This window comes from Leptopilina heterotoma, unplaced genomic scaffold (genome assembly GCF_015476425.1).
Source record: "Leptopilina heterotoma isolate Lh14 unplaced genomic scaffold, ASM1547642v1 Lhet_78, whole genome shotgun sequence".
Lineage (NCBI taxonomy): Eukaryota > Metazoa > Arthropoda > Insecta > Hymenoptera > Figitidae > Leptopilina > Leptopilina heterotoma.
This window is the reverse complement of record NW_025111179.1, coordinates 421845-448158: the sequence shown is the minus strand read 5'-3', so window position 1 is coordinate 448158 and position 26314 is coordinate 421845. Positions and strand designations below refer to the sequence as shown.

Here is a 26314-nt window from a genome sequence, read left to right as displayed (position 1 = left end):
TATAGTTTAATTCATTCGTAATATCGTCATAAGCCACACAACAATAATCAAAAAAGGGCAAGATCAAAGTTTTTACTAATAGAGTGCGAGTTGAGGTTGGAAGAGAACCCTTGTTTCTATTTAGTTGTTGAAGAACCCTGAATGTCTTACGTGATATCCCAGAAATATGATCCCCCCATGAGAGGGTTGAATCCAATGTCAGACCAAGATCCCTAACAGTTTTACTAAATGTAATAGGTGACCCTTCAACCTTAAGTGGAGTGAGAGATGATAACGAATCCAAAGAGTAATTAGCTGAAGAAAAAACCATGGCTTGCGTCTTATCCGGATTAAGGCGTAGTCCGTTTCTGTTAGCCCACTGTTCCACAATCTTAATGTCAATTTGAATATGTTGTAATAAATTTGAAATATCAGAAAGAGGACCAGAAAGATAAAGTTTAAAATCGTCTGCGTATTTATGAAATTTACAATACTTAAAATCTTTTCCAAGATCAGAAACAAATAAATTAAATAAAAGAGAAGAAAGTGATGCACCCTGAGGGACCCCACACTTAAGTTCATCCCAATCAGAGATATTGCCATTAGCATCTATAACTCTTTGAGATCTAAACGTGAGATAAGACGCAAACCATCGGCAAACAGAGTTAGACATGTTAAATGAAGCTAGCTTATTAATCAATAACTGATAGTCAACGGAAGGGAATGCCTTAGAAAAATCAAAGAAGACAACAACAGTAATATGTTTAGCATCAATGGCAAGTTTGATGTCGGATGTAAATTTCAATGCAACTGTGCATGTGCTATGCTTTTCCCGAAAACCAGATTGAAGCGGCTCAAATAAATTATTTTTTGTTAAAAATGTGGTTATCTGTTTACATGCAAGGCGCTCCAATGGCTTCGAAATGGCACAGATTATAGATATTGGTCTGAGATCAGAAAGACTCCTCGGATTCGTCACCTTGGGAACCGGTCTGACATTACTCATTTTCCAAATATCAGGAAAGAACCCAGTCTGGAGGGAGCAATTGTAGATATGCAAAAGTACCGGAAATATTATGGGAAGAGACAGCTTTATCATTTTAATAGAAATATAATCAGGTCCCATAGCATTTGTCTTTATGTATTGAATGTTCTCGAGTAAAGCATCAGGTGAAATATCAGTGAAAAAAAACTTGTTCTCATCAAAATTATCAGGATGATTTGTAGTAGGTATAGTAAGAGGAGAGGGGATTAATATTGGTGTGGATGAAAATACTTCTAAAAGTTCATGTGTTTGAAAAGAATAATCAGTCGATCCTTTTTTATTCGAGATAAGATTCAATTTTTTCAAAATACGCCAAATATCATCAGATTTACTTTTATTTTTAATTATATTATAGTTATATTTATTATAGGCGTCTCTGATTTTTGTTTTAACTAAATTTCGAATTTTTTTAAACTGAAGTTGATCAGACTGATTTCTAGTTCTTTTAAAAATATTTCGTAATTTATTGCGCTTTTTAATAAGAATTTTAATTTCTTCATTCATCCAAGGAGAAAATCTTTTTTTGATATTAGATAAATGCAGAGGTGCAAAGACGTCAAACGCAGAAGTAATATAAGATGTTAGTTTATAAACTTTGACATTAATATCTGATTCAGAATAAATACTATGCCAATCATAATTCGCTAAATGTGACAAGAATTCAGTTTCAGGTAAATTTCGTAAATTGCGAACAAGATTTGTTTGACGTATAATACGTGGCTGACTACCAAGAAATTCGAATTTTACGTTTATTAGATCATGATTAGAAAGAAAAGGCACGGCGTGTTGATGAGATGAAAGAACTTTATCTAAGCTGTCTACAAAGATTATATCAATACAAGTACTTGAGGTGTTTACATGGTGTGTTGAGCTATGAGGGACAACACACATTCCCGCCGAATAAAACATAGATGTTAAGTAAGAGGTAATTGAAGAAGGGATATTTAAGTTGCAATTAAAATCACCTAAGATTATGATATTATTAAAATACTGAATCAATGAATAAATCTGGGATTCTAGTTCGGTACCAAAAGACGCATTTGGGGGTTTATACACAACTCCCACTAACGCACTGTCATATTGCGACTGAATTTTAACAAACAAAAATTCAGCGGAAGGGTACGGTCCCTCAAATCTCACAGATACTAGAGAACAAGTAAAATGTAATTCCGTATGTGTTGTAACGCCATTTCTAACCACGTGTTGAATTGAAAATTCTACCACAAGGCGTTACAAAAATGGCTGCACAATTGACTTATAAGTCCCACACTTCGGACTTATCTAATAAAACCACATCTCCGGTAATCCGTTAGAGGTTATCCTCAGCGCCAGGTAAAGATTTTTACCCGGATTCTCGGCGGCCGTCTCAAACAATGAATCTTTCCCGGACTAGCTCGATTTCCCGCAAATTCACTTGAGACAATTTCGACTTTATTCTATTTTAACAGGGACGTAGGTGACCTGCGCAATGTGAGAGGCCCCCGAAACTCGGCAACCATGAGAACTTCCGTGTTGAAATATGGTAATTCTCGGCTTGATAAATGTTAATTATAATTTATAATTGCAATATAATTAAGATGGCGGTGACCAAATCCGGACCTCGGACGATGAGATTCTCTTATTCTCCCGACTGATCATTTCGTTGATAATTATAACATTTATTATATTGTATAGAAATGTGGGTTTCTCTTTGCCGCGAGAAATACAAAATAATTCATCTCAATTTGTCGTCAACAATAATTTTTCCATTATCTCCTTTATCTTCTGTACAATACAATATTTTACATTTCTCTTTTAATTTATATATTTTTAATTAAAAGAACAATTACAATAATATATAAAAAATATATAAGAAATACAATGCTTATTCCCTTTTGATAATAGAAATTTAAGGAAAAGTTAGTGAGTTCGGGTCTGGCTAACTATGTTTGTGCTTAACCCGAAACAACGACAATTAAATAAATACTTTTTATTACTTTATAAAATTTTAGGTTTCGGCGAAATCGCCTAGGAATTATTTTATAAACGGGATAACTTCATTATCACGTTACAGTGTGTGTGTGAGAACATCACATTTTCATAAATATCTCGAAATCATGAAGAGCTTATGGGTTACATTTTTTTTAAATTGTAGATCTCATCTGCAGACATAAAATGAGAGTACTTTGTGCCATCACTTTTTCAATCATATCTCGGAAATACAAGGAGATACAAAAAAACTTTAATACGGTTAGAAAGCTGATTAAATTTTGCGTAAAATAAGCCGTCTTTGAAGTCATTTCGTTAACTATTTGTTGAGTTGCAGAGTGGGAAAGAAATAAAAAAATGATAAAATTTTCTCATTTTTGTCTCTTGACTTCAACTTTTTCAAAAATCAAGAAAAATTTAAATAAAATTTTTCTAACACAGAAATCTTTGTTAGAATTTCAGCTTTAAAATATGCCTTCAAAAATTAAAAAAGGTTAATCCGTCTTCGATATATCATTAAAAATGTGAAGCCGTGTTTCGACAGTTTGGTGCATTTAAATTCAACTGTGACGACTCGACTCTGGCTTCGCGCGGCAGCAAATGAGAGAGAAAATAGGGACGGATTCATGCTCGAGAATAATAAATAATAATGTTTCACGAGTAATATAAAGAAACTCGAAAGTTCATCGTTCCCCCGCATGAATTAGTTCCTGTTTTCTCTCTCATTTGCTGCCGCGCGAAGCCAGAATCGAGTCGTCACAGTTGAATTTCAATGCACCAATCGGTCGAAACACGGCTTCACATTTTTAATGATATATCGAAGACAGATTAACCTTTTTTAATTTTCGAAGGCATATTTGAAAGCTGAAATTCTAACGAAGATTCCTGTGTTTTTAGAAAAATTTTATTTTAATTTTTCTTAATTTTTGAAAAAGTTGAAGTCAAGAGACAAAAATGAGAAAATTTCATCATTTTTTTTATTTCTTTCTCACTCTACAACTCAACAAATAGTTAACGAAATGACTTCAAAGATGGCTTATTTTACGCAAAATTTAATCAGCTTTCTAACCGTATTAAAGTTTTTTATCTCCTTTTATTTCCGAGATATGATTGAAAAAGTGATGGCATGTTTTTTCATAGAGTCGAATGTAATCGTCCTGATACTCGTGGACGGTAATGTAACTTTAAAATTATCGTTACCAGTTTGTAGAGCATTAAAAACACTTCAAATGACCTATTTTTGAACCTAATACGATAATAAATTTCGAAATTATTGGTATTTTAAAAACCAAAAATTGTGTAAAATGACATTTTCTCAAGTTTTTTGTTTGGAAATTTTTGTTTAACTATTAAACTATTATAACTATCTTGTAGGGTATTTAAAAAGACATTGATAGACCGAAGATTCAATTACTTTTACCATATTTATAAAAAGTTATTCAAGTATTTCTATTATTATTATCCCTATGAGGAAGCAAAGTGTTCATGAAATGAGCACCAAAATTATAAAAAAAATATACAACTTGGCAGCAGTTATATATATGGGGCAAAATTCCTCAACTGGCCAGGTCAAAAAATGAATTTTCTCTAAACTTTGCTAAAATGTTACTATTATTAGGGGAGAGTGGTCCTAAGTTGTCCGCCTAAGCAAATTGGTCGAAAATAGTAACAAAATGAAATTTAATCACTTCGGCAAGTATATATTAGTGTTCAGAGATCGTTTTGCTATAATTTTGTGGTATTTAGAACGTTATAGAATAGCTTTTGTAGTCTTAATACAATAAATAGTGAAAAGCTGCATTTTGGACATTTCAGAAATAGCGGTCCTAAGTTGGCCACCACTTTTTTTCGCTTGTGTATAAGGAAGAAATGCATATTCTTTTCAATTACGCAGAAATTTTACAACGTAGAGTGTTTTCAGGACAGGCGTCTTTGTACTATGTTTTTTCTAATGTTTTTTAAACCATTTTTTTGTTTTTTGTCTTTGTTTAATTCCTACGTTACACTTTTACGGTCTTTCTCGTGATGAAAAACACAAAAAAGAAATAAAACATAAATAAAAACAAACAAAAACAATAGGTGGCCAACTTAGGACCACTGTAGATTTTTACAAGTTTCAAATTATTACGCTAATAAAAAAATTTAATTAAAAAATCAACAGAACCTCTTATTACAACATTAAATAAAGGAACTAGCGCACACGCTCATTTAGAAATGTTTAATTATTTATCTCTTGTAGCTGCTCTCGAAAAAACAAGAAAAATTAAATTTTTGTGGTCGTTAACAATATTATTGTCCTCAAAATGCGTACAAGAATCTTAGATTATAATTAGGTCCATAAGTTATATCATGGTTTATCAATACATCATACCACAAAATTATAGATTCGTCCAGTATACCATCTCTGAGTAATGCAGGGTGGCCAACTTAGGACCACTCTCCCCTAGTAGAAGTGTAAATATAAATTTTTTTTGAATTTGATAAAATATTTTTTGAGTTATGGAGTTTCAAAATTTTGTTTTTTTAAAATATCTTTTTTTCGATTTAATATATTGATATGTAAAATTAATCAAATTTAAAGTATGAATAGTGATTTTTAAAGGGGTTTTCACGGGCTATAAGCTGGTGATGAAAAAAATAGTTTTCTTTCAATTTGACCTTGAAATTCAAGGTCAAATTCTTAATTTCAATATATCTCAAAATCAATGTTTTTTATTTTTTTTCTTACCTATCCCAATCAAAAGCTTACCTTTTTTCCTATGAGCCATGTAAAAATCAGAGTGAGACCATGGAACTTTTTGAAGAAATTAAATATAAATCATCATTTTCTATGTAAAATAATGATAAATTATTATTTTCCTCAAAAATTTTCATGGTCCCACTCTGATTTTTACATAGCTTATAGGAAAAAAGGTAAGCTTTCGATTGGGATAGGTTAGAAAAAAATAAAAAACATCGATTTTGAGATATATTGAAATTAAGAGTTTGACCTTAAATTTCAAGGTCAAATTGACAGAAAACAACTTTTTTTCATCACCAGCTTATAGCCCGTAAAAAACCCTATACACGGAAAAAAAAAGTACGTGAAATTTTCATTGACTCGGTACTTGACTTTTGGATACGACACAAAATACTGAAAACAGTCTTGTACTTTTGCATGAGAGTTTTAAAAGCAGTCAATGAAAATTTCTAGTACCTTGCTTGAGAATTTCATTGACTTTCAAAAAAATTGTAAAATAAAAAAAATAATTTCCACTTGTTCACACCGTTTTTCTGAAATTCACTCATTCATTCACATATTTGGATAATTAATCACACAAACAAAGAACAATTATTGTATCACTTTTCGACGTTCGTCAACACTTATGAACTAACCTATAACACATACATATATTCGCGTATAACTTAAATATAAACACACACTTAACACTTAAAAGTACGTATCGGATTGTTCTTATATACCACATGGTGAAATTTTTCACGACTTCTGAGACATGCTATTTCACTGAAAACTGAGACTTACATAACATTCTGTTTTGTGAGAAACGCAAAATAAAAAATATTTTTTTGAAAGTCAATTCTTGAAGACAAATATATATTAACACTATTTGTTTTTCATAAAATAATAGTATATTCACATCTGAAATTAACACAAACGGAAACAGACGATCAGCTGGCATTTACCTTGGGTAGAAACGCGCAACGCACACTGCGCATGCTCTACAGAATTTTTAAGCGCAGTCAACTAATCTTTCACGTACTTTATAAAACTGAACAAATGACTTTTCGTTAAAATTTAAAAAACACTGTTGCCCATACTAGTACTAGAATAACTCTAGGACTTTTCTATATTTTCTAATAAAAAGTATATGATACAGCCTTGTATTTTGTGTCCTATCCAAAAGTCAAGCACTTTCAAGGAAGGATTCACGTACTTTTTTTTCCGTGTAGAGATCACTATTCATACTTTAAATTTGATTAATTTAAATTATCAATATATTAAATCGAAAAAAATATATTTTCAAAAAAATTAAAATTTTGAAACTCTATAACTCAACAAATATTTTATCAAATTAAAAAAAAATTATATTTACACTTCTACTAATATTAGTAACATTTTAGGAAAGTTTAGAGAAAATTCATTTTTTGACCTGGCCAGTTGAGGAATTTTGACCCATATGAGGCATTTTACGTGAAATGTTCTAAGTTGAAATTTCAACTTCTTGAAAAACATTGAAACTCAGGGAATTTGTTGTTCTATCAAGTAGAAATGTGCCCAAAAAAATATTTTTGATTTTTTCAAAAGTTTGGAGGGGGTAGAGAGGGGTCAATTTGACCAATTTTGTTAACACCGTCTACTTAGTGAATTTTTTCTGAACAAACTTGTAATGGAAAAAATTTTTTAGAATATGTTTCTGAAAGGTTTTTTCGTCCTCTTTCCAATGGTGTATTTTATTTTTTAATATTTTGAAAATTTACCCTAATTTTTAATAATTAATATTTGATTTTCAATTTCTCAAAAATAGGTCCATTTTTTTAAAAATAAATTATTGCAAACGAAAGCTGAGGTTTTTTCCTATCGGCATGAAAATTTTCAGAATGCCTTTTTTTTGTTTTTGAATTATTAAATTTCAAAGAATAAATTGCGGCGCTCTGCGTCGCGGTTGCACTGAGCCGCGTGGCAACCGGCGTGTGACGAGGCGCCCGGGACGCAATTTATTCTTTGAAATTTAATAACTCAAAAACAAAGAAAGGGCATTCTGAAAATTTACATGCCGATAGGAAAAAACCTCAGCTTTCGTTTGCAATAATTTATTTAAAAAAAAGACCGATTTTTGTGAAATTGAAAATCAAATATTAATTATTAAAAATTATGGTAAATTTTCAAAATATTAAAAAATAAAATACACCATTGGAAAAAGAACGAAAAAACCTTTCAGAAACATATTCTAAAAAATTTTTTCCAATACAAGTTTGTTCAGAAAAAATTCACAAAGTAGACGGTGTTTACAAAATTGGTCAAATTGACCCCTCTCTACCCCCTCCAAACTTTTGAAAAAATCAAAAATATTTTTTTGGGCACATTTCTACTTGATAGAACAACAAATTCCCTGAGTTTCAATTTTTTTAAGAAGTTGAAATTTCAACTTAGGACATTTCACGTAAAATGCCTCATATATGAAATACATAAAAAAATTTCAAAAATAAGTAAATAAATAAGTACATGCAAATAAGTTTAAACATAACCGAGCGAGCAAGGGATCTATCGCTAGTAACTATAATTTCAAAGTGTAGAACTTAATATATCAAGCGTCAGAAAGAATCTTTTTATGTTTCCGTATAATGATTGTACAAATTACAAATAGCTTTTCAGCTCTTTAGACCACATTCATTAAAAATAAGAATAGTATCACTTCTAGTTACATTGTTATTCTTTCAATGACTATAGAGACACTCTAATCCAATGATATTGATTAAATTTATTTTTCATGAAGAAGAGAAAACTGTTAAACGGTTCATTATTATAATTACAGACACCGACTGATTTTTGCTTTAGTGCATAGCAGAAACAATTAAAATAATTAAAGGTACTTTTATAGTTCTCGGAAAATCATTTTCAAGCAACATACATTATTTAAATACTGAAATATGGATTTTAACATAGAAGAACGGTGCATGTGAGCAGGAGTATTACTCAAATACCTTTTAGTCATTGACGTGTAAACATCGAAGAGATGGAGACGGTGAACAACCCATATTTCAATGTCATCAGATATATTATAATTATAACAGGACAAAGTCGGTACTGTTCTAAGTGGATAAATATCATCTCAAGAGCATTTTATTTGTTTATTATGATTTCTTTTTTAATTGCTCAGGTAATATTACAATAACTTATTTTTTATAACTCAGTCATAAAAACGGCGTTTTTTGGTACTCCGGAGATAAGTAGAAAACTGCCTTTTCTTGAGAGGCGCATGAAAAGTCTCCAATTTTTATTTTCCGAATCTTTATTTTATCGAAATTCTTTTTATCTAATAAGAATTAATTATAATTTCTTTTAATCGAAAGAATAATTGTCAAAAACATTATTTTTTGAATGACTGATTAACAGAATGTTTAATACTGCGAAAGAAAATTTTTTATAATCTTCAAATAACTGAATTATTATTTTATAAAAATTATTATTTTTTATATTGCTTATTTACAATAATATTTTTATTTTCGAAATGTCAATTTTGATAAATATTATTTTATAGATTTGTTAATAATTATAATAATTATATTCCCGAATTATTATTCAATATAATTCAAATATTATCTACCGAATTACCAATTCTTAAAAAATTTATTGTTCCTAATAATATTTTTCTATAATGTGTAAATGTTCTAAATTTTAAAGTCTCTAAATTTTATTTTATCGAAATATCATTTGTTATAAAACTTTTTTCTTATAAATGTTTTTCAACAAAAATTTCACTTTTTCTAATTAACATTACTTATAATTTTGTTAACTTCTAACCATTCTTCTTTATAATTACTATATTTTCTAACATGTATTACTTCTAACTATAACTTTACCGAATTGTCACTTCTCAATTATTATTATTATATCGAAATATTATTTATCAAAATTTTTGTAATATCTAATAATTTTTTATACAAATTTTTTTATTGTATTCGGGAATATAATTATTATAATTATTAACAAATCTATAAAATAATATTTATCAAAATTGACATTTCGAAAAAAAAATATTAGTGTAAATAAGAAATATAAAAAATAATAATTTTTAGAAATGATAATTCATTTATTTGAAGATTATAAAAAATTTTCTTTCGCAGTATTAAGGGTATGTCCAAGGTGTGAAATGTAAACAAACCCAACACAAAAATCGCAATTTTGTTACAGCCATTTCTCTTACAAAAATTAACATTTTTACACTTTCTCTACAAGAATGGAAAAATAGAGTTTAAAAGTGTCCAAAAAAATCATTTTCGGCTATGAGCAATAAAAAGCAATTGGTAAAATAACTAATTAAAATGACCAGTAAAATAGCATTTCTGACGCGTCGCGAAAAATAAACTATTTCAGTATATCAACCGCACGGATGATGAAGAAGTTATATGTCAGCGATTAGACCTTCAACATATGGAAGGGTAAATTTTTCCCTTTTCTCCTTGAAATTACAAGAGAAAGGGTAAAAACTTCTTCATCGTCCGTGCGGTTGATATAATCAAACACTTTATTTTTTCGCGACCTGAGACTTCGTTGCTCTCTGCGCAACCGCAGAGCGTACTAAGAATGCATTGACAGCACCATGTGGAAGTGCACACTTTCTTTTGAATGAAACTTAGTTGTTTTCTCATTTTTTTCAGCTATGCAAGGCGTAGTTACCAAATAGAATACGTCAGTTCACCATTTTCATAAAGAAAATGTGAATTTATATTTACGAACGAAAATGAGACGTCGTGCAAAAATTCTTCACTATTCGCTATTTTGAAGCATTTTTGCACGACGTCTCATTTTCGTACATAAATATAAATTCACATTTTCTTTATGAAAAATGGTGAACTGACGTATTCTATTTGGTAACTACGCCTTGCATAGCTGAAAAAATGAGAAAACCACTGAGTATAATTCAAAGCAAAATGTGCACTTCCACATGGTGCTGTCAATGCATTCTTAGTACGCTCTGCGTTTGCGCAGAGAGCAACAAATTCTCAGATCGCAAAAAAATAAAGTGTTTGACTATATCAACCGCACGGACGATGAAGAAGCTTTTACCCTTTCTCTTGTAATTTCAAGGAGGAAAGGGAAAAATTTCCCTTTCCACATGTTGAAGGTCCAATCGCTGTCATAAGACTTCTTCATCATCCGTGCGGTTGATATACTCAAAGTTTATTTTTCGCGACGCGTCAAAAATGCTATTTTACTGGTCATTTTAATTTGTTATTTTACTAATTGCTTTTTATTGCTCATAGTCAAAAATGATTTCATTGGAAACTTTGACACTCTAATTTTCCATTTTTGTAGAAAAAGTGTAAAAATGTTAATTTTAGTAAGAGAAATGGCTGTTACAAAAGTGCGATTTTTGTGTTTGGTTTGTTTACCTTTTGGTTTGTTTACATTTCACACCTTGGACTTACCCTTAAACATTCTGTTAATTAGTCATTAAAAAAATAATGTTTTTGACAATTATTCTTTCGATTAAAAGAAATTATAATTAATTCTTATTAGATAAAAATAATTTGGATAAAATAAAGATTCGGAAAATAAAAATTGGAGACTTTTCATGCGCCTCTTTCTTGAACAGAGCGTCATAAGAGCTCTTATTCGTACGGAGTGCAAATAAGACTACCCCAGAGTACGAAAAAGAAAAATAATGTAACGACTGTGATGAACCAAGTGAGAAGGACAGCATGAGTCGACGTTTTTAGCAAGAATAGTAGCACAAAGACTACAGCGAAAACGCATTGCGATAAACTCATTTGCGCAGGCGTAGATATATATAGCAATAGTTATGTACAGCACTACCAACCTAAGATTCGCTAGAAATCTAAAAATCTCTATGATTTCGCTATCATTGTCAAAACATTTCCTCAACATAACCTCACTTTTTTTATCAACTGTCAGAATAATTAATATTTGGAGCCTATGATTTGGAGATGGTTATTTGAAAACGGGGGGCTTCGCCCCCCGAAGTACCCTTCTCCTTGTAGGCCACACCAAAGGTTTTTCAACATTAATACTGAAATGAATTGTTTATCTTTAAATTGTCAATGAAAATTAATCTTTTGAGTCGGTTCATTTGCAGTCGGAGGGGATCCCCCGAACTCCCCGCGCGACAAAACATTTTTGTACGTTTGAATGTATATCGGTAAACTAGTTTTGTGACAAATCTGGATGTCTCGTTTTTAACGCCTTTTTTATGACTTTATTATAAAAAGTATCGTTCGTAACTTGCGTGAACTGCTTTTTGAATCTCGCGCAAGTTTTTGAAGCTCGTTTTAAAAACGCCATCAGTTCACACTTGTTACGAAATGTACTATATACATATTGAAATGTTATAAAATCATTATTAACAATTAGATTTCAGGTGCGATAAAATTTTTTGGTAATATTGACATGGTACTGCTTTGTATTCCACCAACTTGTTATGCTTCAATAAGTGCAATTATTTTTATAAATAGTAATCTTAAATTAAAACAGGTAATAAGTTTGAATTCTTTTATATCGACTTTATTTAATTAAATAGATAATCAGAAAAACGAATAAAATGTACAGATTGTAATCAAATGTTAACTTTAATTTTACATAATTAAAAATGCTTTGAATTGATGATTAAAGCTTTGTCAATATGTTTATGACTTTGGAAATAAAGCAATAATTTTTTAAGAAATTATTTTCCGAATTTTTATTTTATCGAAATTCTTTTTAACTAATAAGAATTAATTATAATTTCTTTTAATCGAAAAAATAATTGTCAGAAACATTATGTTTTTGAATGACCGATAGACAGAATGTTTATTACTGCGAAATAATATTTTTTTATAATCTTTAAATCACCAAATTATCAGTTCTAAAAATTATTACTTTTTATATTTATTATTTACATTCATATTTTCATTTTCGAATTGTCAATTTTCATAAACATTATTTTACAGTTTTGTTAATAATTATATTTCCGAATTACACAGCCCCACAAAAAGAAAATTTTTTTTTGTCCGACGACCTAGACTAGTTTTGTTTGGTTTTGGGGAGCCGAAATTCGAACTGGGCTAGTTCGAATGTCGAATTTTCGACATTCGAACTAGGCGAAAAAATTCGAACAGTTCGGTTCGAATTATTTTTCACAGCTGTAATAATTACATTACAAATTCACCTCGTTTCATAGGTATTTAAAAAATGACTAATCTTATATATTTGATATTTAAAATGATTCCCAAGTGTCCTTGTAACATTAAATTCTGTAGTAGCCAAGTTGTCCACTACTGCAGAACTCCGGTTGCATGATGACGATGGCTGCGGACCCGTTTTCCCATCCTAACCAGTCGTCGATCGTGGGCTACCGAGACCCTGAATTTTGCCAGAACTGTTTTCCTGATGAAGAAAGTCTGTACTTGTGATATACAAGTATATCACAAGTAGACAGATAACAAATCCGTTACCCACCGTCACCACGTGGAGGTACCCTGGTTACAGAAGGAATGTTATGGATATATTTTAAAAGTCAAATATATAAGATTAGTCATTTTTTAATACCTATGAGACAAGGTGAAATTGTAATGTGATTATGCTATGATCCAATGTATGATTCGTAATCCTTGACCAGAAAAACTCTTGCATGTCAAATTTTGAGCTAATCCTATCAATTTTAAAAAGTTCCATCTACCATAGTAGGTCTTCTGTTATAAATTTCAAAAATCTGACATTACAATTACAATTAGCGACCCCAAAAACCTCCAAGTACCAGATTGCAGGTGAATCTGATGAAATTTAAGTTTTTGGTCTGCCATATTGGAACCGCCATTTTTAATTTTTAAAAACTTTCACCAGATTCGTAATCAGCGACCCAAAAAACCCCCAAGTACTAAATTTCAAGCGAATCGGATCAATTTTTAAAATGTCCGCCATTTTAAGTCCGACATATTGTGTCGCCATTTTGAATTTAAAGAATCTATTTAATTGGTATGTAAATTTAACTTCTAAATTGTAATACACAGTTATCATTTCAAAACTAGCTCACGTTGTTTCATTTTCTAACAAAATGTACCAAAAAAGTAAGTTTTTTGAGGTTAGAAAGAAAAAACGAACCAACTTGGCAATTCTAATAACCGATTCGGTTTCAGCGACCCAAAATACGTAGAAAATTACTTTTTTAAGTCGTCGGACAAAAAAAATTGTCTTATTGTGGGGTTACATTATTATTTAATATAATTTTAATATTACCGAATTACCAGTTTTTATAAAATTTATTTTCCCAAATCATATTTTTATATAATGTGTAAATTTTTTAATTTCTAAGATTTCTAACATTTATTTTTATCGAAATATCATTTCTTATAAAATTTTTTATTAGAAATGTTTTTCATACTAATTTTAACCTTTTCGAATTAGAGCTTATTATTAATAACAATACATATTATTTTGAAATTTTGCGCCACTTCTTAAGAGTAATCTTCTTTATCGACATGCAATAAGTTATCTTGATCAGAGATGGGAAAAAGTCTAACCGGAAGTTTATTCGACAAAAACACTATTCTGTGCAATTCTTATTTTGTCAAATAACGATTCGAAAAATTGTAAATTAGAGGATTTACACCTTAGAAAAAATGAATATTTTTTAATTACGAATAAGGAAAAATAAAAATTATAAAAATTAATTATTAATAAAAATAAATATTAGAAAAAATAAAAAGTCGAGTAATAAAAAATTATTTTAAATATAATTTCAATAACAAAAAAATTATGCAAAATAATAATTCGAATAAAATAAAATTATAAAAACTGGTTATTATACAATACAGAATGTTAGATATGAATTTTAATTATTTAATAATAATTTAATAAATCTTATTACACAAAAAAAATTCACTTTATTTAATTGAAAAATTACTTTTCTAAATTAAAGAAAGATTTGAAATTATATTCAAATATCCTAAGGAAACCTATTGGCATTTCGGAAATAGAATATTTTAAGGTAGTGGATACTTTTCTTAAATAGTTCTCGTGTCAACTATTCCGATTAAACGGTATTTATTCAAATATAAAGAAAAGGAAAAAATATTTTGTTATAGGTGCAAGACTTTAAATGAAACACTATTATTTGTAATTCAAGTAATGTATACATATATATTATTATTAGTCAATGTTTATGTTTAACCAAAATACAAGATATTATTTTATAAATTTGTTATCAATTGTCAATTACAAAAATAAGGATATATTCCTTACACAATAATATGTGAAAACAAACTGATTGTATGAAACGAATAAAATGTGTTGTGTGTAAGACAAAGTTCAACAACTTACCAGTACAATTTTATTATGTGTAACTTAATTCCGACATATCTCAGTTTACTTCCTCATGTAGATCGTTTGGTATACACCTGCTTGAGATTACTCGTTTCCAATTTTATTTCCTTGGTCTCCTTTTTATCCAGATATTAATTCTTTTAAATATATTTAAATCATTCAAAAATTCCACTATTAAAAGAAATTCCTTTTTCTCTGTTCACTGATCATATATATAATCAAACAAATATTTTAAAAACTCGCGTTCACCGGACTTAAAATTTTATCCAACTGATATACTTTATTTACGTTTTAATCGCACTCTATTTTTTTATTAATCACTTAAAATACTAATTTTAATTGCGTCAAATAATATTAAAGAAATGAACTCAAAATCTCGATTCAAAGAAAATGTAAATAACTTCAGAAACTTTATGAAAAATATATTTTATATATAATAAAAGAACCTCAATTCCCAAAAAACAACAAAGTCAATATACACAACTTTGTTGCGGGAGGATTCAAGTCAAACTCAATCGTTAATCGGCTCAAGTCTTGGATCACACCCTGAATTTCGTTAAATTACACAGCCACACTAAAAAAAAGTTCTGATCTGGGGGTCTCACTATGAAGACTTTATGTTTTTTGGGTCGCTGAATCCGAATCCGAGGTCCATTTAACCTCATCAGATCAGGATTTTGACATAACCTCAAAAAACCAATATGGCGGACACATTTTTGAAAAGTTCATTAGATTCGCTTGAAATTCGTTACTCGGGGGTTTTTGGGGTCGCTGATTACGAATTTGAAGTCAGATATCAAAAATTCAAAATGGCGGATCCAATATGTATGTGTCAGTCATATTGGATACGCCATTTTGAATTTGGAAAAACCAACATCAGATTCGTAATCAGCGACCCCAAAAACCCTAGAGTAACGAATTTCAAGCGAATCCGATGAATTTGTCAAAAACGTGTCCGCCATAGTGGATCCGCTATTTTGAATTTTTGAAATCAGACTTTAAATTCGTAATCAGCGACCCCAAAAACCCCCGTGTAACGAATTTCAAGCGAATCCGATAAACTTTTCAAAAATGTGTCCGCCATATTGGTTTTTTGAGGTTATGTCAAAATCCTGATCTGATGGGGTTAAATGGACCTCGGATTCGGATTCAGCGACCCAAAAACCATAAAGTCTACATAGTGAGACCCCCAGATCAGAACTTTTTTTTGTGTGGCTGTGTTATTAATAGTGGGGATACTATTTTTTTGAGGTTATGTCAAAATCCTGATCTGATGGGGTTAAATGGACCTCGGATTCGGATTCAGCGACCCAAAAACCATAAAGTCTACATAGTGAGACCCCCAGATCAGAACTTTTTTTTGTGTGGCTGTGTTATTAATAGTGGGGATACTATTACACATAGCTCATTGAACTTCTTGTTGCGAGGCAAGCTTTTTGCAAGCTTGCAAATTCCTTAAATGGCTTGGCATGAGTTCAATGATTTCTCACCACAGTAGTTTTACTTGTATGTGTCTTTTATTTAAAATATTTGACATCAATACATCTGAGTTTTTCGATGAAAAACAAGCTCTTTGGAAACTGTAATGAAATTCATTTTGAAATATGGGTGTTGTCCGTGACTTTCGCAATAATTTTATAAAATTGACATATCTAAATAATAATGAAACCAAAGAAGTTTAATGAGAGCTACTAATTTAATAGAATTGAAATTAATAATCTTGTAACGATGATAGGTTGATTTATCTGTTCTTTTAGTGTTTGTTGTATATGTGTACTTAACCTAATTACAAGATTCCCAATTTTAATGAGGCTATATAATATAAATAATTTTTAATTAATAAAAAAAATTAAAAATAGTTACGAAGTCATACGTATCACAGAAAATCGTATAAAAAATTATTAGATAATACAAAAATTTTGAAAAATACTAATTCGAAGTAACTATAATTATGAGATGTGACAATTCGGTAAAGTTATAGTTAGAAGAAATACAAGTTTGAAAATATAGAAATTATAAAAAAGAATGATTAGGAGTAAAGAAAATTATAAGGGATGTTAATTCAAAAAGGTTAAAATTAGTATGAAAAACATTTCTAATAAAAAATTTTATAACAAATGATATTTCGATAAAATAATTGTTAGAAATCTTAGAATCAAAACATAATGTTTCTGACAATTATTCTTTCGATTAAAAGAAATTATAATTAATTCTTATTAATTAAAAAGAATATCCATAAAATAAAGATTCGGAAAATAAAAATTGAAGACTTTTCATGCGCCTTTTTTTGAATATTGTTAAATACCTATATACAAATTCTTTTGTAGATAAACATTGTTCTTTTAAAAATTCAAGATGACTGGAATTCTTTAATAGAAAAACATGAAAACAGTATTTTACAAAAATATGGCAGAAAATGCAGAATTTACAGTATAATATCATGTAGTAAATATTTTGTTTTTAGATAAATATTTTAAAAATATAAAACTGTCCTATAAATTTTTTTTCTTTATACCTCTGTCGAAAGTACGTACTTCCCTCTTCGATTTCGCATCAGAACATCGAACATTTGTGATTCGGTTGATCTACACACTCGCCCTCTGTCAAAGCGGGAGCAAAAGAATTCTCTGTCGGTAAAATTACTACTGTCAGTAACTACGAAAATTTCGAGTTCAATGGAAATTTAATGAATAATTTTTATCTGCATATAAAATGAGACAAAAAATTAACAAGAAAACTTTGTATTCAACTTAATTTATTATCCACAAGTTCTAAAAATTTAAATAAACAAAATCTATAACTATTTTCAAAAATAACTTGTTTCAATAAACATTAAAGACTTGAATATAAAATATTTAAAAATTTTAATATTTATTTTTTAATAAGTGCTGCAATGTTGTAATAAAATTTTAATGATTTGAAATAATATAATTAAATTTTGCTTATTAGAACGTTCAAAATATGAGAAACGTAAAATTTTAAAATTGTCCCTGGAAAAAATTCCGGATTAATGGGTTACGTTCAGTTCGAATTTTTAAAAATTTGATTTTTTTAATTGCATTTTCTAAAAATATAACATTTCAAGATTATTCTTTGAAAATTTGAGACAAACCGGACCATTATTTATGGAGATATAGATTTTTGAATGAAGTTGTATTAGCCGTCACTGTGGCCAGGTGGCGGTAATTAAAACTTTGTACTCGTTTTTCTCAAAACCATGTTTAGGGAGCCGGTGATTCAGCGACCCAAAAGACGAAGGAATATAAGGTTCTGTCCTCTGGGTTACAAATTTTTCCTGTGTGTCTGTGTAATTAAACTAGCGAGCGTACTTTCGACCGTATATGAAGAAAAATAGTATACATTACACGGGCAGAAGTTCAAAAGCCCTAAACTTCGGCTTCGCTTTGGGCATCATCTCGCGTAGTGCAGGAATTTCGAACTTTCTGCCCTTATAATCGAATATACATACTGGTAGATAGGCAGTACCGGTTCTAACTGTAGATCCCTGCACCGACATGTTACCGACACTTTTAGCACCGACTCTATGCGAAAGTGCACATTTTGTTTTATATTGAAATTTAGTTGTTTTCTCATGCTTTCAGTTATACAAGGTGTAGTTACCAAATTCGATACTTTAGTTCACTATTTTCATAAAGAAAATGTGAATTTGTATTTATTTAGGCAAATGGGGATAGCGAAAAAATGCTTCACTATTCGGTCTATAATGAAGAATTTTTCGCGGTTCCCATTTGCGTAAATAAATATAAATTCACATTTTCTTTATGGAAATGGTGAACTAAAGTATCGAATTTGATAACTACACCTTGAATAACTGAAAGCATGAGAAAACAACTAAATTTTAATCTAAAACAAAATGTGCACTTTCGCATGGTGCTGTCAATGCATTCTTAGTACGCTCTGCGCTTGCGCAGAGAGCAACAAAGTCTCAGATCGCGAAAAAATAAAGTGTATTCTTTTCAGCTGAATAACCTTGTGCAATGATGGACCATGGAAAACAGTGTTTGTCATTATTTATAACATTAATAACAGCTCTTTTATCAATTATAAACTTTGGCATTCTTATAAAAGTTGAGTACCCAGCCGCAAGAGGGACATACTTATTTATATTAACAGTTAAGTTTATAATTTCTTTCAAAGACCAACCTGACTTTTTTGTTGAAAATCATCAATCTTAACTAGAAGCTTTTCACGAAATTTATGATCAAACCATTCGTCAAAATTTTTTGATTCTATAATTGTTAAATTTTTTGTATATTACTTTTTGTACTTAATATCTACAATGTCCCTATCCTCTTCTAGAGCACTACAATTTGCCGCAAGAATAACATTAATTTTTATGTTTCCTGTTTTTTTAAACGCATTTTCTAATTCGATTCTCAAAAGCATTCTCTAATTCTTCCCACCTGATCCTTCTCTCATCGTTTTTAAATATTCCCGTTCCTGCTCTTCTTAATTTCTTAAACTTTTTACTGTTTGCTTTCAGTAATCTAATAGTTGATAAAATCTTTCTTTTCTCTCCACATGACACGGATCCATTTCTTAACAATTTATTCAGCAATCTTTTATCAGTTTCTATAACTTTAATTGCTGTGTTTAATTTTTCTAAATTCATTTTTATCACTTGAATTAAAACTTTTAGTTTTTTTGCTAAAATGATAAACGCCGATCAGACTATAATTGAACTTTTAACTTTATCAATTTCTTACAGTAAGATGTTTAAGCGCACTTAAATTTCACTATGCTTTGTTTTTATGTTCATCAGCCAACTTAAACTGCAGAAATGATTTTGTTTAGAAAAATTGCTCTCTTTATATACACAAGATATGACCTATTTGACCTTACATTAAATTAGAGATTTTGTAGAATTGCGGTACGATCAAAAGCATTCTTCTAAAAAATACACAAAATGTTTGCGAAAATTCCTTAGATAAAACATAGTCAAAACAATAAAAATAAATAAACTGTATAAAGCAGACCGGTAGCAATTAATCAAAGATATTATAAACAACAAGTAGATGCTGGGAAAAATTCTTTAGATAAAATTCTAATAAACAAGATATCATATTGTAAAACAATAGCCTAAATGAAAAAAATAACTCCAAGAATTAAAGAGACATCAAATTACACATATGAAAAATTCTTTAGTCAAAATGAATTCTTAAAAATTTACTGGAAGTAATAAATCAAACATAATAACAAAAAATAGGTGGGAAAAATTTCTCAGATAAGAATCTAATAAATATGATATTAAATTACAAAAGCCAAAATTCTAGGAAGTATGACGTCATATCCGCGACGGCATCATATTCTGAATATTACCCTCCCCCCCTCCTGTGATGTTATTTCCGTATCAGCATCATAATCTGAATCACACCCACCCAAATGGTTTGAGTTTGTGCTAAAAGTGTCGGTAACATGTTGGTGCAGGGATCTAGAGTTAGAACAGGCACTGGCTATCTACTCCTACCATTTATCCTACATGCACAAAAATGGCGCTTTTGTATAGCTGACGACAGGCCGTAAAGTTATTCATTTGTTCGACCGTATGAAAATGGCGATTATTTGCTCCCATGTGCAAAAATAACAGCTGGTCCAATACGTTATTTTTGCCCATGGAAGAAAATGAACGCCATCTTCATACAAGTCGAACAAGTGAATGAATTTTACTCCCTGTCGTTTTCTATCTCAAGTCGCCACTTTTGTGCATTAGGAATAAAAAATATCGGAAATAACACGGAAACAAAGGCAGCCCAATGTGTTTACGAAGATTTTTGTGACACAGGTGGAAATCGAGGGGGGCGTAGTCGCCCCAAGACCGAAACGAGTGTCACGAAGTAAACAAATAGCTGTCTTTGTCCCGTTGTTGCTTAATATATAATATTATTAAATAAGTTTATTTTTTTGCCCATTTTTAAAATATCTAAATAATTATTGTCATTTTTAGTTGGATCTTTTGGACATGTAACAGTTTATGTATTTTCACACTTTATCCCCTTATTAATTAATATTATAAAACGTGATAGTGAAAATTATGTTTTTCTTTTTGATTATGGAGTAGAATCAAAGAAGTACTACTATTTGATATCACTTCACGGTTATATAGCCGCATATTTATGTACCGCTGCTTTAGTGAATGGAGACACACTTCTCTTAATGTTTCTTGAACATGCTTGTGGAATATTTGAAATAATTCGGTAAACTCAATTGATGGTTTAAGTTGGTAAATACTAAAGTAATATTATTAATAATATAATAAATGATTTTAGCTTGTAGTTGAGATAGTTCTCTTCTAGTATCTTAGAGTAGTAGAATTATTGCCGTATCCAGTGAGCAGACAATCGCTCTGATATTATCGAGTTTTAGGAGTGTTTGTAAGTTTTTCTTTGTATCGAGGAGTACCCGAGGCTACCCAGGGTACTCAAAACCTTTCTTGCATGTTGTTAAAAAAATTAAATTCATCAAGATTTTTAAATATAATACGGTAGAACCCGGTTAATACGATCCCGTTTAATACGTTTTTCTGCTTAAAACGCTTATTTATGGTGGTCCCTGCAATTAAAGACATACATTTTATTTCCCGCCTAATACATTTTCCCGCATAAGACGCATTCTTAGCGCGGTCTTTACAGAATCGTATTAACCGGGTTCTACTGTACTTTTAAGTTTTCAAAAGTAATGGAAATTTTGATAGTTAACTTAGAATTTGCTATTAATTTGGTTCAAGATTCGAACAGACATTACGATACTTAATATTTGTGATATTTTTAATATTTCTACCCCTGGATACCTCGACTCCGTAGCGTGAAGGTTTATTTTTATCTTAAAAGAGTGCTGCGTCTGACACTTATAGAGGCTGACTCGATTTATAAATCCCTGCCTGCTTGCTGATTCTTCAGTTTGCAGAATCGACTTGCGAACTACGTAGAATAACGCAATTCTCACTGATGATCATTTAACTGATCATTTAACTGGCTTAAAGAACCCGCCCTAACAGGATCGGGAAATTCAGGATATCCTACATACTACAGATATAATAATTTCCGAATATCACGAGGACGGCTGTATTTAGAGGCTTACAAATATATAAGACCTTCTACGGAGGTTTCCTTCTATCTCTCGCTATCAATTGAAGATTCAATGAGGGGCTTCTCCGCTGAGATCATGTAAAGGACTGTTTTTCAAATATCTACACTACCGTCCGACGACCGACTTATAACATTTAGATTAGAATCGACAGATCAAGAATAGTTGTAATTCCAGGAGTATTAATTAGATTACACTACCGTCCACGAGTATCAGAACGATTACAAGCGACTCTATGAAAAAACATGCCATCACTTTTTCAATCATATCTCGTAAATAAAAGGAGATACAAAAAATCTTAAAAACGGTTAGAAAGCTGATTAAATTTTGCGTAAAATAAGCCGTCCTTGAAGTCATTTCGTAAACTATTTTTTGAGTTGTAGAGTAAGAAAGAAATAAAAAAAACTATCAAATTTTCTCATTTTCGTCTATTGACTTCAACTTTTTTAAAAATCTAGAAAAATTTAGATAAAAGTTTTTTAAAAACACAGAAATCTTCGTTTGAATTTCAGGTTTAAAATAAGCCTTTGTAAATTAAAAAAGATTAATCCGTCTTTGATATATCATTAAGAATGTGAAGCTGTGTTTCGACCGATTAGTACATTGACCATGTACCCCCTCCTAGCGCTCACAGTTTTTCATCTAGAGAGCTAAAAATTGGTACACGTATAGTATTTTCACGCGTAGATTACACGAAAAATATAGCGAACGTGATTGAAGTTGATCTTCATAGAGTTTTCCGAGAAAAACATCAAATTTTGACCGTTTTTCGCAAAAAAGGCGAAAATTTAGAAAAAATGCATGTACCCCCTCCCCCTGGCGCCTACAGTTTTTTACCTAGAGAGCTAAAAATTGGCATACTTATGTATTATTTGCGTAGATTACAGGAAAAATATAGCGGAAGTGATTAGAATTGATCTTTATGGTGTTTTCATCGAAAAACTAAAATCTCTTTTTGCAAGCTCGAAAATTCTTTAACCCTTGCCGGTTCTCTCAATTTTTAGTCTAGTGGACTAGCGTTGGGCATTTTTTATTTATTTTCACGTGTAGATTACAGAAAAAATTATTGGAGTTCATCTTCATATTTTTTTTGCGAAAAACTAGACATTTTTATTTATTTAGAAAAAAGTGTGTACCCCCTCTTGGTTTTCATAATTCTTGGCCTATTGAACTAGTTTTACTTATTTTATGTATTTTCATGTGTAGATTTCAGGAAAAATATAGCGAACATGATTGGATTTTATCTTCATATTTTTTTCAGCGAAAAACTCAAAATTTTTAAAAATTTAGTCAAAATAGCGTGTTTTTTACACTAGAGCCCACAGTTTTTTATCTGAAGAGATAAAAATTGGTTATTTATTTTTTTTTACATGTAGATACCAGTAAAAATGCAGCAAGAAATATTAGAGATGATCTTTATATTTTTTTCATCAAAAAAGTAGAAGTTTTAAACGAGGGTACGGAACCCTCGGTTTTAGTACGAGTTCTACTCGCACTTGTCCGATTTTTTTTAATTTCCGAAGGCTTATTTTAAAGCTGAAATTCTAACCAAGATTTTTATGTTTTTAGAAAAATTTTATCTAAATTTTTCTAAATTTTTGAAAAAGTTGAAGTCAAGAGACAAAAATGTGAAAATTTGATATTTTTTTATTTCTTTCTCACTCTACAACTCAAAAAATAGTTTACAAAATGACTTCAAGGACAGCTTATTTTACGCAAAATTTAATCAGATTTCTAACCGTATTTACGATTTTTTTCTATCTCCTTTTATTTACGAGATATGATTAAAGAAGGGATGGCATGTTTTTTCATAGAGTCGCTTGTAATCGTTCTGATACTCGTGGACGGTAGTGTAATCTAATTAATACTCCTGGAATTACAACTATACATGTATTCTTGATCTGTCGATTCTAATCTAAATGTTATAAGTCGGTCGTCCGACAGTGAGTGCAAAACATTATTTTGCATTAATCATTGTCAAATTCCGTCATTAGTTCCAATATTTAGAATATGAAAACAGTAAAGGTGAACCTTTACTAAATCGAAGATTCCCTTGGTTTTAGTTCCTCCAGTGAATTAAGCAATTCACTGTACCTTTGTACTCACACCCTTATAAACCTAATGTTCCTGAATAAAAACACAGTTAACCAGCTTTATAAGCTGGCGTTCACATTTAAAAGAGGTTGACAAAATTTGGAATTGGGCCACTTCGATCTTTTCGTAATAATTCAAAATCTTAAGCTAAACAAGATGTTCGATATCCAGCGCAATCCTGAGGCAGCACTCTGTAATGATCGTGTTTAGTACTTTAGATTAGACTAAATTGTACAGATAAACTATTAATTATTGCTCAGGAATAGTCTGTGTGGTCTAAAAGTTCTAATTAATCATTTTTTACAGACATAGATTATCTACTGCCATAAAAGAAAATTCTGGTTCAGTTGATAATATTAAAATACGACAAAATCTTCTACGAGAAATTAAGCTGTGTGTAACAATGCATAAAAAACTTTTAATGTTTGTATTATCAATGTATCTTAAATTAAATTAAAAATTTTGTAGAATACTGTACACAGAAAAAATATCTGAACCATCTAGACTATCCATTTCGATGGAAAAAGTTGTTCAGCATTTAGCTTAACGGACATATTAACAGAAACGTCTAAAGTACAAAAATTTTTTTCTGTGTAGTTAACTGATTATTTTAAATTGATTTCAATATTTCAATTTTCAAGATATGTCAATGATGTCCAAAATGTTTTTTCAACAGCCTATCTTTTGGTATTTGGGCTTAGTATAATCGATTTAAGCATAACAGGAGTTCAGGTCAGTACTTTAAAATCATTAAAAATTATTTGTATCTATATTTTGTAATGAAAAATAAAATACTTATTTGTAAATATATTACTCGGTTTAAAATTTTATGTATAAATATTATTTATTTCCTGTGAATGAAAAGAACACGGTATTACATTAAAAAATTCGTGACATACTCTTTGTAATGTCATATATTCATTGTTCTTTTTCGTTCTTTAAATGTTCTTCTATCGATCCTTTAATTGCAAAAAGTCTTTTAATTACTTTTTTAAAAGAAAATTTCAAGTCTTGCAAAGTAATTAGTTAAATTGTTTATTAAAGCAATTTTCTTACACGGAAAAGTTTTTGGGCGAGCTGCGTTTTCCGCGCGTAGAGAGGGTCTCCTAAAAGAGAGAAGGCATATCGCCTTGTTAATGGGTGAGCTTCTTTCTCTACTGGGAACGTTGCTCTCCCAGTGCTAGACGAGCTGCGCTGAAAGTCAGTGGCAGATACATGACTGGTAGAACAGCTCGTCCAATGCAGGCCTGCTGCGTTATCTTTTTGCGACTACTGCTCCACTAAACGTGAAGTTGCTCAGCGCTACCAGAGCAAATAGAGTTGCTCGCCCCAAAACTTTTCCGTGTAGAGTTAGCTTGTTGTGAATTAAAGATAAAATTAAAAAAAAATAAACTCTTTTAGTTGATTCGCGAAGAATAATTTTTCTATCTATATATAAGACATTTTATTTAATCTTGTTCTGTGATATAGTTCGTAATAAGTACTAAGAGTCCTGGAGATGGTATAAGGTTTGGATGTTATGCAATATGTCAAGTGTTTCATATTTTCTTTTTAACTCTACCAACTCAACATTTACTGGATAACAGTCTCAGCATTTCTAGCTGCATGTAATAATTAATTTTTATTATTTAAGTATATTTGCCAATTGAGAAATGCAGAAAAACGATATTTTGTTAAATAAGTTAAAATTTAGATAATTTACAAATTAAAACTTTCTTAATATCCTGTGTTGAGGAATCAAAAAAGTAATGTTTATCATTGATTTTAATAGATACAATACAGATTGGTATTGTCTGTCAACTCAAACAAAAAAACTGTTACTTATAATTCTGGAAAGGGTATCAAGACCAACTACATTTATCGTTGGCAGGATATTTATACTTTCTTTACAATTTTTTACGAGGGTAAGAAAAATTTAAAAATTACAGACTAAATTTTACAATTAATAGGAAGTTCAAGTTCGACAATATTAAAATGTTTATTTTGTAATAAATAAAATTTTCAATATTAATTTGTAAAATTAATTTAAGGTTCTGCAAACATCATTGTCTTATTTTACTGTTCTGATGTCTATTCGAGGATGA

At 30.1% G+C, this 26314-nt stretch overlaps 1 protein-coding gene across 1 annotated transcript; it reads left to right on the top strand.

Moving 5' to 3' along the window:
- The first annotated feature begins 2262 nt into the window (after positions 1-2262).
- On the top strand, positions 2263-26314 carry LOC122510966 (odorant receptor Or2-like). Its single transcript, XM_043625931.1, has 4 exons — positions 2263-2325; positions 25701-25837; positions 26002-26134; positions 26261-26314. The coding sequence occupies exons 1-4, from the start codon at positions 2263-2265 to the stop codon at positions 26312-26314; spliced, it is 387 nt and encodes a 128-aa protein (XP_043481866.1).

Bases quoted from the DNA above. Each gene is read 5' to 3' on its own strand.
- LOC122510966 (XM_043625931.1), top strand. From the start codon at position 2,263: ATGGCTGCACAATTGACTTATAAGTCCCACACTTCGGACTTATCTAAT. The intron at 2,326-25,700 runs GTAATCCGTTAG...TCTGTGATATAG, and splicing joins CTAATAAAACCACATCTCCG to TTCGTAATAAGTACTAAGAG. The intron at 26,135-26,260 runs GTAAGAAAAATT...AATTAATTTAAG, and splicing joins CTTTACAATTTTTTACGAGG to GTTCTGCAAACATCATTGTC.